General features: G+C 24.8%; 1 protein-coding gene across 1 annotated transcript in view; it reads right to left on the reverse strand.

Annotated features, from left to right (window-relative positions):
* Window positions 1–3,853: 3,853 nt before the first annotated feature.
* The window catches only part of LOC126905641 (uncharacterized), a 35,053-nt gene continuing 25,600 nt past the window's right edge, over window positions 3,854–13,306 (reverse strand). The window contains exons 5-8 of the mRNA XM_050685561.1: window positions 6,471–6,630; window positions 4,969–5,204; window positions 4,005–4,307; window positions 3,854–3,938 (exon numbers count right to left, since the gene is read on the reverse strand). Of these exons, the coding sequence (XP_050541518.1) occupies window positions 4,017–4,307; window positions 4,969–5,204; window positions 6,471–6,630 (687 nt within the window). The 3' untranslated portion in view covers window positions 3,854–3,938; window positions 4,005–4,016. The remainder of the gene's footprint in view (window positions 3,939–4,004; window positions 4,308–4,968; window positions 5,205–6,470; window positions 6,631–13,306) is intronic.

Consider the following 13,306-nt stretch of genomic DNA (forward strand, 5'->3'; position numbering starts at 1 on the left):
CGTCATGATTTCACAAATAATAAAATTATTTATTTTCGATGAGTAAGAAAAACTAAATATTTACAGAAAATACGTTTAACTATATGAAATCTACATCGATTATTTTGAAGTTATAAAATTATCAATAAAACTTTAATTAGAATTATAAAAATTCAATTTACAAAATTACATTATTTACACAGTACGATATTTAAGTTTTATAAGCTTGTTCTTATGGGAAGTCCTTTGTCAAAACGAGAGTCAATTGTCTCTGGTAATGGACAATCCATGTAGAACTTTTCTAGAAGTGGCCTCATTATATTACACACTATTGTTTTTTTCAATTTTATCAATTTCGATACCTAAAAGTACACTATATTAATAAATGTTTGAGGTCGTACATTTAAGTAACTGCCTCTTATATATTGTTTTTTTACTTTATTTTACATATGCATTGTCCTGTTATTTGATGATCAAGCAATTTATGTATGTGTACATTTCAAACGTGTTGAAATAAAAAGCTCATCACACAAGTTACTTAGTGTTAGATTTAGGTTGATAACATAGTGTGTGACAGAAAAAAACACGTTATTGTGTCAAATTTAAAGGGAAATTATTAAAATGTAATGCTGAATACATCAACAAGATATATTTTTTTATCTTTTGGCGTATCGTTGAATAATAACAATCCAGTAGGTACAGATATGGATAGACAAAAGCATAGAACACATCATAGTAAAACTAATACCTTCTCAGTTTTCTATCGAAGCTAAGAAAGTGTATGAAAATTATTTTTATATACACGTACCACACCAGGTATATTTTTTGACGTTACTTACGTTATGTTAATACATTACCTATTTTTTTATTATTATTATTATTTTTTTGGTAGCAATATTTTTTTATGACCCCATTTATTTAGCGACACTTATATAGGAATATAACAAAAAAATTTGTTTCGCATTATGCAATGATAGCTTTATCGGTCAATAGATAAAAGCAAATATCATATATACAGATGTAAAATCAAGTATGCATTTGTAACTATTTTTGGGCAGTCGGTAGTGCCCTACGCAACTCTATGGGCAATAAAATAGCTGCCGCTGATAACGCACATACGCGTACGAGCATGTCAGAATAACAGCTACTGTTTGAAAAACATTAGTTTGAACGTACAAAACAACCCGTTTTTGTTCCATCAGTACGACGAAGAAACTACTGATGCGATAAGAATTCTAAAAACATACATGAATTCAGTATCGTGTCACTTAGGTATCGGTCAGGTCACTTTTTTAAAATTGTGATTTAACGCAAAAATTTATTTTGAAAAAATTAAAATTATTCAAAAATGTAAACTGTACTTAAGGGTTAAATACATAAAAAATTTTAAAAAAATGGCCTGACCGATACCCAAGTGACATGATGCTGAATTCAGATATGTTTTCAGAATTCTTATCGCATCAGTAGTTTCTTCGTCGTACTGATGGAACAAAAACGGGTTGTTTTTGACTAAAAAGCGGTCGGTACCCAGACGCCTTAAAGGGAGATTTTTAGGTTTGGATTTCTTTAAATAGAAAAATCGAAATACGATACAAATATATTATCTTATCTTATGTTTTACTTAATTTTATTATTATAATAATTATGTAAACACAATTATTGTATTTACAAAGAAGGTTAAAAACCCTTAAATGTTTTTTATCGTTCATAAAATATTCATTGATTAATTTTATTATATAAACGCTCTCTCTTAAAATCTACCACACCTAGTGTAATGTTATTGAACTTTTTTTTTAATAATATCAAAAATGAACAAATATGGTTTTATGTTTATCGTTAAAAAATCAAAATGTTCAAGCAATTTTATTTTTTAACAATGTATTATACTTTTAACATACAACTATACTTTCGCGATTTTTGTTTGCATATAATAAAATATGTATGAATTATACGAACAAAACTATAAGAGTATATGTCATTTCTGAAAATACTTTTTAGAATTTAATATATTTTTATTTATAGGACCATTCGAAACATATGTGCAAACATATATATAATTAATAATTTACGAAGTATTTTCAAAACTATTTCATTCTTCAGCAAATGTATAGTTTTCTAGTTATGATTTAATTTATTTTTAAATACATAAAAAATGCATAGAACTCTTAACATTTGACATCTGGCACTGGGTTATTTTTTTAATATACTAGTACTAAAATGTAATTAGTAAAATATGACCCATACTATTGTTTAATAGTATAAAAACAAAATAATAAAGAGTTAGGAAAGGTTTGTATAGCTTTTATTTTTAGGAGTAACATATGTATGAAAAATAATATAAGTAGTTATATAGACTAGCGTAAAAACTGCAAGGAGTCATGTAATTTCTTAGATTAATCTCCTGCTTGGAAAATCTATGTGCTATGAAACTTTTTCTATTATGTCTATTAAAAAATATGATAGAAGAACTGCGGTTTTACACAAATAATTCACGGGGAAAAAAACTTTTAATTCGCATTTATTAAGTTCACGTCCGGAAAGTTTCGGTCATACCAAAAGAGACAACTGTGCCAGAGTATTTTCTGTACAGTTACAAGATCATATAATATGCGTTTACACCGATTACAAGACACTTGGACCTTTATCGGTTACTTATTCCTACGCATTTTTCTTTCTTATATTCTCGGGTTTTAGTTGTACAAAAATTTACCACTACTCTACCCACTCGGTTGTTCCATTAGGAGACAAAGATGTAAGACAATAGTTGGTTTGCTAATTTATTTATAGTCACACAAAATGTCTAGTTATCATATTTGAAATTATGAAATCATAAAAAGAAAATTCAATAGTTATGTACTTTTCAAAATATTATTTGTCAATATCAAATTTTTATGTTAACATTATTAAATATTTGCTAACTTCATTTTTAAATTCATGTCTCATTTTTAAATTTGTCAGGAAATAACATAAAATATTTACTAATATTCAACAAATATAGCAAACATATATTGCAAAGTAATAATTTCTCCATTCTGCACAAGACTAAATTTATAGCTCATAGTATTTCAATAATTAAAAAAACAATTATAAAACTAATGACTATTAGCTATATTTATGACAGATATCTTTATTTGTATAATTAAGTGATGAACAAAAAGGTCTAAAATATATAATTTTTTAAAAATTTTATGACTTCTCTATTATAAAATTCTGGCTACGCCAATGTGTCCAATTATATGTTAAATATATGTGTTTTAAACTTTTATGTCCCGAAAAAAATGTCCATAATAAATTAATATTTTCTTAAAAGGGTTATTATTAAAAATGAACTACTTATAGATTACAGTTTTACATGTTAAATAATTGAATACATATCCTGGTGCATATTATATTTAATTTATAACCCAAAATGTTTCTAGCCAATGTTTAAAGTAATAATCATGGATATTTGGATGATTGTATAGGACACTTTTTGCAATAGATAAACTTTAAAAAAAACTGGATGATTTTAACTGAAAATTAATTATAATAATACCTATGATGGATAATTAAGACAAATTATGAATAAAATAATAAGCCTAACTTGTAAAAACTAGCTATGTGTAATATATCATTAAATTTACCAAGAACTCTTAATTTAAAGCAAATACAAAGGTAAATTCTAAATTACTTTGAGGGACATTTGAATTAAAAAATCTATTTAACATTTAATCTACTTGTTGTGATTAATTCAGTTGGTAAACTGACAGTCCAAAAAGTTAGACAAACCAAGTGTTTTGAATAATAAATTTGCTTATATTTTATTTCGAGTTCATTGGATAAGCTAAGTTAAACAAAATTAGTAGAGTGGTACATTAAAAATTTTATACAAATATAAACATGGTTCACTATTATATTTCTAAATTTTACTGGTATTTTATTTTCATGATTAATATTCCTTAATATATTCGAATGTAATCCTAAAATGTGTAATTTTTTTTTTCGTTAAAATAAATTTTATTAACATTATTTTAATGTATTTTTACTTATTATTAATTTTATTCTTTCAAAGGTTTACTTTCCCGTCTCTTTAGGTGATCTCCAACATCCTCACTTCCTTCAGCGCCAGCTTCTGAATTGTCATCTTTTTCAATGGTTGAGTCAATACTTTTTGATCTATCTAATGAACAAGAATCAATGCTGGAATTACTGCTCATTCTGCTTAACAGGCCCGATTCAGCTGAATAAAAACTCCTATCAGAACTTGATCTAGATAGATCAGACGATGTAGAAGAAATTGAGGGAAATCTTTTCAATACATTAAAGCTGCTTTTGATCCTACAAAGGATCTGAAAAAAAATTACAATTGGCTTTTATTCAATCTACTTATTGTAATATGCTTGTAAAACAAAATTTAGTTAATAGGAGAGTTTAAAATCTTGGATACATCACAATGTATTTTAAAAACACCACCACTTTTATGTTTTTTTAAAGTTTTATCAATGGATTTTTCATAACAATTATTTTATAGAGTATAGAGAATTTGTATGTACTATGGAATAGAGTATAATATAAATATTTTTTCAGCTACACATTCTAAGTTAATGACACTTAAAGTTTTTTTTATACCTCCATAAAATAGATCACAATCTTGGAATAGATTTAAAAACTAATTAGTAACCTAACTTATTATATAAAATCTTGAAAAAGTGCTTGTAACATATGATGAGTTTATTATTCCACATATTTTTATATTGGTTTTTTGTCATTGGATGTGATACATCTACTCAATATTTTATAATTTATATATTTAATTTATTATTTATAATTTTATGTATACAGTGTTATATGCATAAGAAGATGATAATTAAGAAAGTCATAAAGGAAGTCATTTTTTTTCTTTTGTTGGAGAGGGCGAACTTTTTAATGAGCCTGTTCACACTCCAAATTTTCTATTGATGATCATTTTTTAAAAATTAATCGATAAATTTCGTATATCAGAATACTCACATTTGGTTTTAATTCTTGGTTATGGAATGTTATAAAATTATTTGTGCATACTTGGGCCCATTCATGACACATTAATAAACCTCCAATTATTTTTAACTCCTTTTCATTATACTTATCACAAAGATATGTTTTTACTTCTTCAATAATAGCATTATTTTCTATTTTTTTATAATATAAAAGGTACATGTATTCTCTGAGCATTTCTCTTAATTCAAATTGAAGTGAACTACCTAAAACTATATGTAATTTTTTTTTGTTATTCATCAAATTGAGGAAAACAGTCTTCTCGTTAAGAATAATTATCAATAAATGAGTTAATTAAAAATTTAATTATTTTTATTTATATGTAATTAATATATATTAGTATACCATAGAATGTGCAAAAATTAAGAATTATGATAATTATTTTATTAAAATAGTATATTATAAAAATATTTTATTAAAAAATTATTTTTATATTAGAACCCAAATTTTAAAATATGATAAAAAAAAAAATAGTTAATGAAATTATTGACACACAATTTCAGATTTAAGTAGTGGCAGACAAGGATATTGCCTCTCACGGTATTATTTTAGGAGCAGTGAAATTTGGAAATGGTCAATAATGTAAATATATATCAGTAGTTTATTTCTACCAATGAATTATATAAGATAATAAGCATAATATTATATTATAGCATAATATTTTCTCTTAGAAAATATTAAAATATCTTTGAAAAAATGAAATTTTCAAAAGTTATATGATTGCTATCTTATTTGTATGTTTATATATTATTTTGATTAATTGTTATAAATTATATTCGTTTTTAGTATGATTTTTTTTTTTTTTACAACCGTTAGGTTGGTTAATACCATTTGTATATCCTGGAGAAATTTAAGTGCAGTGGTTTCCCGTTGCCTTTTGTACTGGGAACATGGTGCTTTTTCGCCACCGTAAAAGCGCACGCATGGTCACCCATCCGTTCATCTACGGTTGTAGCCAAGGTTTAACACTAGAATTTTTACAACAACTAGTGTGATCACCACGCCACACCACGCCCCTATTACTATGATTAATATTTGTAATTAATTAAAATAACATTTTTAATTTAACTTTAGTATTGTACTATGAACAGAAAATAAAAAAAATGATGCGATCTCACGAAGTTACTTCTTTTTTTTTTATTGAATGTGGGGTTAAGGTGACTAGATACAAATTTGAGGGGGGACTAAAAAAAATCCTATGTCTTGGATAGCATAACAAATATTTCCTCACCGCAGTCAAATGCTCTAAGATTAACATAAAAAGGTCATCAAATGTTAAAATACCGGGGGTGGTAAGAAAAATCCACTATTTTTTCATAATATGAAAAAATCGAGGACTAAAAAAGTTAGGGTGTTTAAAACCTAATAATATTATGTATTAGGTTATCCTAACTTTTTATCGATGATCGGGTGGCAAATATTAAGGATATAATATAATTTAATTCAAATAAGTTATGAGGCATAAGTTGATATCATACAAGGTAATTTGATTGATTTCTTCACTTTCTCGAAAACCTTATTTCTTGATAAGCATTCTTCAAATTTTTCTCTACCATGTCTAAATTTCGATAACCTATGATTTCGTTCAAAAGTTTTTTTTAGAATACTTTCATCCAATATACATGCTGAGGCATAAATCTAAATAGAAATATAAATTATCAATTTTTAAATTTTTTTTTTATTTTATTAATTAGTTTTCTAAAAACAAATTAAAAACGAACCAGTTAATTGTGTACTAAGAAAAAGAATACACAATTTTTATAAATATTTACTATTACATATTTTACTTTATTTTGTGTAAATAAACAGTTCTCAATAGAAATTGACCGATTCACATAGTAGAGTTATCATGTGATGTAAATCGTTATTAGATATCAATTTATACTGGAGTCTACTTTGATGGGTCCTGACTGTACTGATTGTTTTTTTTTTGGGAATTTATTTTGCATATCTAATAGCTTAACCAAAATTAAAAAGAAACTGGAAGTAATAAACAAAGATTCACTGTTCTTAAGGTCTTCTTAGACTTGCAACAGCTTTCATAAAAAATAATTTTATGTATAAATCTAATAAATTATGTGAAAAAATACGATTATGATAGTGAAAAATTTGAAGACTTCCAATAAATGTTTTTCCTATATTCCTGGTTTCTCTATAAATTTAGACAAGAGTACCATTGAGTATGGAGCCTCTACTGAAAATGATTAATCTGAATAGTATGAAAATCAATAAAAATCAAAAAATTTACTATATAGTATTGCATTATACTATATATACCTATCACATTTGTCTTAATTGATACTTACAAAACTAAACACTGACAATAAGAAAATACAATTCATTATCAAATTTTGCTCTCTGTAAATTTTTAAAAAAAAAAATTTTAACACGTGTATATTAAATCCTCATCTAAAATATTATTGATTAATAGGCTAGAACTTTATAAACTTTATAGCCCTCGATGGCCATGAACACACTACATATTTAAACGAATGTATTATGGCAGTTTAGAGTAAATTGTCATTGCAACGTAATTTTTGAGAGATGGCATTTTTATGTTTATATACGGGGAAATCGAAATTTGATAATATGATAGAAAAAATTTTGTTCTTTAAATTCTTTTTATCCGATGTACCGTTTATCTTGTTTTCAGTTGCAACATGTTATAGTTAAATGATTTTATACCGAAGTTCTATTGAAATTTTACTGCAGCATTCTTCATTATGCTGTCACATAACCAATTTTTATTTACTAAGTTAATAAATATTTATTTTAATACTAGCGTAGAAAATTTTTCTCAATAACTACCATAGAAAATAATTCACGAGCTATTAAAAGTGTGGCATTATTGTTGCCACTGGTATTATAAAACCATATCAATGATAAATTTTTATTTGAAATCCAAAAAAAAACACAAACGATTAATAGGATAAAAAAATTAAGAATACAATTATTTGAAATTTTTATAAAGAAACAAAAATTATTATGAAAAATATATTTTTGAAGTGTTAAACCAAATCTTACAGTTTTTATTTAAAAATGAAAAATGTTCAATAGTTTCTTTCGAAATGAATGTCTTACCAAATTTTGATAACCTTGTATTGTTCCGAAAAAAATTTCATAATTTAGAAAAAAAATGTGTTTTTTCGATAGTCGACTTCAGTGAACAACAAAATAGTTGAAATAAAACATTTACTATAAATTATAATCTAAAAATATTTTTGTAGGTACCATTATGTAAGTATTTTTATACATTTTTTTGTTCTCTATCCCGTTTTTTTATAGTTTATAGATTTTTCTATTAAAAAAAAAGTGTTATAATTATGTTTGTATTTATATTTAAAAATTATTTAAACAATTTAGAAACAATCAACTCAGTATAGGTTTTTTTACTTACATTTAAGTACTTCAACGAATGTAAACTTATAATTCTGAATAATGATCCGAATAAGATGATTAAATTACTCGTTTTAGCTTTTATTTTCATATCAAGTATAAAATAAGTATTTATTTAACAACAAACACGTGTACAATAAATGATTTATGATATACGTAAAACAGTATGTAAAAATAATTTAGTTTTTTTATTAGTACGTTTTAATAATACTAGTACCTTTAAAAATCTTAAAATACTTTTTATTTATTTTGCCTTAAATTATTGTGGTATTAACCAATTGCAGCTAAAAACTTCCCTTATAAAAATGTTGCATTATCAATTGAATTAACATCGCTTTTTACCTCCATGTGTAGCTAAGCTATTGGTTTTACTCTTGACTCTTTTTTTGTGACCTGTATACAATAACCCGCTCCTAGTGGACTGATTTTGCTTAATGTTGCTTCAAAAGATCACAAAATGTATTTAGTAGAAGCTATAAGAGCTATAATTTTGAAAAAAGTCCCGATACCCGCGATGAAGGAAATATTTTCAAAAAGTTGCAGTTGTTATAAAACAGTTAATGTTTTTAAATATCCCTGTATAAATCAATAGCAATCTAAAAAATGACTCAATTCTACTATGCTGGGTCCCCGACTGGACTTTGAATTATTGAAAACATAAATTTTACTTTATACATTTTTCATTTAATTGTATAGGTATTTGACAAAAATGTGTTCAGTATTGATAAATGAATTCAATACGTTCAAAATAAGAGAGTGCAAATTGATTTGTAACAAGTTTATTATTAAAAATAACTTAATATAAGTAATGTTTATCAAGTTAAATAAATCATGTATAATGTTGTATTATCTATATTCAAGGACTGCGTAAATTGTTGATGTTAAACTAATGAAAATAATTATTATTTTTATTATTTGATTGCTAAAGTAATAAAAAAAATTTAAAAACTTACTTCTTGATTATAATTAAATTATAAAAAAAAAAAAAAAAATACTTATGAATATGTTAAAGCTTTCATGAATTTGTTTATTACTTAGAATATGTAGTAATAGTTCATATGCATATTTTCATGTCATTCGGTTTGAAAAACACGTTCTAAATGAAGTGTATATACTTCTGTTTTTTTCTTTATCGTTATGCGCATCTCCTTTATGTATAAGACGTATAAGCTCGAGGCCTTTTCATTTATATTGAAGCTTTACATTAAGAGTTATTACTAACATTCGTTGTCGATAATCTGCTTAAGTATGACTTAAACGTTTCATTTTTAATTTCTTTGATTTAATCCGAAGTACCTTGCGTACACGGTTCCATACTATATTATAACATACACATTAGAATATTATATATTTTATACTATTTACTTATTTAGTTCTGCTAAATAACGTATTGCGTGTCAATATCTTCTAGTTCTGCGTTTTTATCGAATAAATTCTCCGTTGGATAGGTTAACTCACGATATCTGTCTTCAGGAGTATTTGATGTAGATGATGTTACCGTTCAAATAATAAGTTAGTTTATAAAGTTAGTTATATAAGTTAGTTTTTATGACAGTAACTGTTTTTAATCACACAGAAAGTGTAATGGTTGTTGCCAGGGCCAATCTTAAAGATTCCAGTCTGGCTACTTAATTTTCTTAAAATTGTAATTATTTTAAGAGAAATTGAGTGGCTAATAGTTAAAGAATTATGCTGTAGACATACAGGGAATTGTACTCTTTCACTTTTAAAAGTAGCTCAGTTTTCAAAAATTTATAACAATATAAAATGAAAAGTAAAAATATCAACGTTGACTGTTTTATATGAACTGTAATTTTTTGGAAAATATCCCTTTATTGTGGGAATCGAGGCGAATTTTTCAAAATTATGGCGATGATAGATTCAAATAGATACGTTTTGTGATCTTTTCACGTATAGTAGAGAAAAATGGTACCAGTACTAGCGAAGTATTCGCATACATAGGTACAAAAAAAAAAAATACAGTAAAGTAAAACCAATAGTATTTCAGCTACGCATCGATGCTTATAGGAGTTATCATTTATAAAAATAAAAGCCAGACGTGGTTTTCTTATAGTGCTCTAACTTACGATTTTTATGTGTATATACATTAGATAATACATATCAGGTATGAAATTTTTACTCTTTTGGTTTAATTAAAATAAACACCAATTTACAATAATTAACATCGAATACACAAATGAAGAAATTTACCATAAGGAATACATTATAACAATCTGTAATTAAATTGACCCATAAAACATAAAATTAATTTCAAAAATCTCTAAAGAAAAACTATGTATATTGTTAACAAACACAAAATTGGTCGACAAAATTATAAATAATCACGAAACTATATACAACAATGAAAAACCAATCCAAATTAAATGGTATTTTAACTCGGAAAAAATAATAACATTATCAAGCATAATATGCTCGATAATATTTTCATTTGGTACAGTTGGACACATTATGTCCAACTGTACTAAATGAAAATATTAAAAACAATTAAAAAAATCAAAAATAACATTGAGATTTTCAATAACCAAACACGAGGCAGACATACAAGTTCAAGGCTGAATATACATGATAATAATACAATATAACATGATCACACTAGTTATAGAATCCTTTTAATTGATGATTCAATTACATGTCTTAAATGCAAACAAAAAAAATCACACTCTAGTCGATGGCCGTTAAAAAACGTCTGAGAAAAGAAAAATATCACAGACACCATTAAAAGGTCCAACGAAACTAAGATTAATTTACAATATAATCACTGTAAACTACACGACTACGTCTGATGAACTAAATTTTTTTAGAAATTTATAGCTTTCACTATTTATCTCTTTTATTTTTTTAATTGCAAAAACTATTTGCTGGTTATTTATGAAAAAAAATTACATTTTATTTAGTTAACAATAAGTATAATAAAAATAAATATCTAATTAACTATAAAATTACATACATAATTATTTTGTAGAGAATAATATAATTTATAAATTGACAAACAATTCAATAACACAAAGGAAAATGGAATAATATTTTTCCTCGGTCATAAAGTCATTCTAGCCAGTCGTTAACCATAATAATTATATTTTTTATACCTAAAACAGTTTTAAGTTAAACCCTTTAACTTCTAAAGTTCCACGCTTATATTTTTTTTACTTCTCCACACGTGTATTAACCAAGAAAGATATTATATGTAAAAATAAATGCTCTAATTGTTTTGTACTATGCATACTGACGTCAGTTAATTTCTATAATAATGTACTACTTACTTCAATATGATTTTTAAGTTTAGAATATATTTTAATTTTATATCTTTAAATCGTACTATAATGTTTTAAATGAATACATTAATCTTGACTATTTTTTACTTGATACGTTTATAACTAAATAAATAATGATTTCCCATTTTAGACATTTAGAATTTTTAACGATTTTATTGATTTAATGGGAAAATATTGTAATCATAATAACTATGTAAACGTATACGAGCAGATGATATAAAAATTATTTCAAGTATTCAATTTCCTTTCTAAATATATTAGATAGTGATTAAAGTCGCTATCATAAAAAACGATTCTATGCAAATCTGTAGATAGTGTTTAATTTAAAAAAAATTGGTGGATTATTCCAAAAGCAATATGATCTCCTATTTCCTTAATTATATTATAATATCAAGTTTTATGATTTATAAATGTAATATATGAATAAATATTTATTATAGCAATTAAATATAGTATGAAATTGATATTAAATAATTTAGTTTTGTAATTTTTACGGAGAAATTATAAAAAATTATAAAGTAGTTATTACTTTTATGGCAAACGTACAAAGTTAAATGTCTTAATGAAATAATTAAAAAATATATTGTTAGTTATTTATAAATAAATTTATACGAGGAGTTTTCAACCGAGACCAAAATATACTTTTCTAAACCCATTTTTGATTTGATTTCAAATCTGCAAATAGAGTTTCGCATATATCCTAAATAATAACAAAATCCTTCTAGTTAATATAATAAATATTTATGTTTGATTATTATATTACGTATGAATAATCAATAAATATATTTTTATTAAAAATAAGTTGAAAAAGTTCTACTTTCTATACTCATTTTTAAGTATTGAACCAATAAAGGGAAATGTTCTGATTAAAAAAAAAAGAAGTATGTCGAATGAAAGAAATATATAAATATTATTTCTCATAAAAAAATTTTAATGATCCATACATTATTCAAAAATTTATAGCATTAAAAAGTTAAAAATGTAAAATATAAAATCCAGAATTTTAATACAAAAATAGCATTCGGCAGCCATTTTCACCGTGAAGACAAAATAAAGTCTGAAATTTTTTTTTCCATAATAAAGTGTATTACATTAGCATTATTTTAAGATAAATATAAAATTGTCAGTATTTCCGGGACACTTTGTTGGAAAAGTTAATTTTTTGTGAAAACGTTGTCATTTTGTATCCCCCTTGTGGGCAAGTAAAAGGTCAGATTTATAAAAAAATATATACAAAATCATAGTTAAATTATACATTTTTCAAAAAGTTATGGCAGTTTTAAGTAAAATAAATTGAAAAAATGTCGAAAATTAGCGATTTTTAAAATATTGTCATTTTTTTGGAGATTTTTCTCAATACGGGGAACGAGAGAAATTTTTTAAAATTTTTGAATGTATAATATTTCAGAAGTAATTATCTTTTTATACCTAGGTGGTAGGAGGACTGAGACCAAGAAATGACTATTGATAAAATTCAGAGTTTTTACGTTTTAAACACTGCTTGTTTAAAACACCAAAAATGTCAAAATTTACATTGTTCTTTTTAATGTTTTATTTATGTTTTAAACAGATTTAAAAAATACATGTTTTAAGCATTCCTGATAAAAATAACAGCACCCGCGCCT

This window comes from Daktulosphaira vitifoliae, unplaced genomic scaffold (genome assembly GCF_025091365.1).
Source record: "Daktulosphaira vitifoliae isolate Bord-2020 unplaced genomic scaffold, ASM2509136v1 Scaffold_4, whole genome shotgun sequence".
In the NCBI taxonomy this organism is placed as follows: domain Eukaryota; kingdom Metazoa; phylum Arthropoda; class Insecta; order Hemiptera; family Phylloxeridae; genus Daktulosphaira; species Daktulosphaira vitifoliae.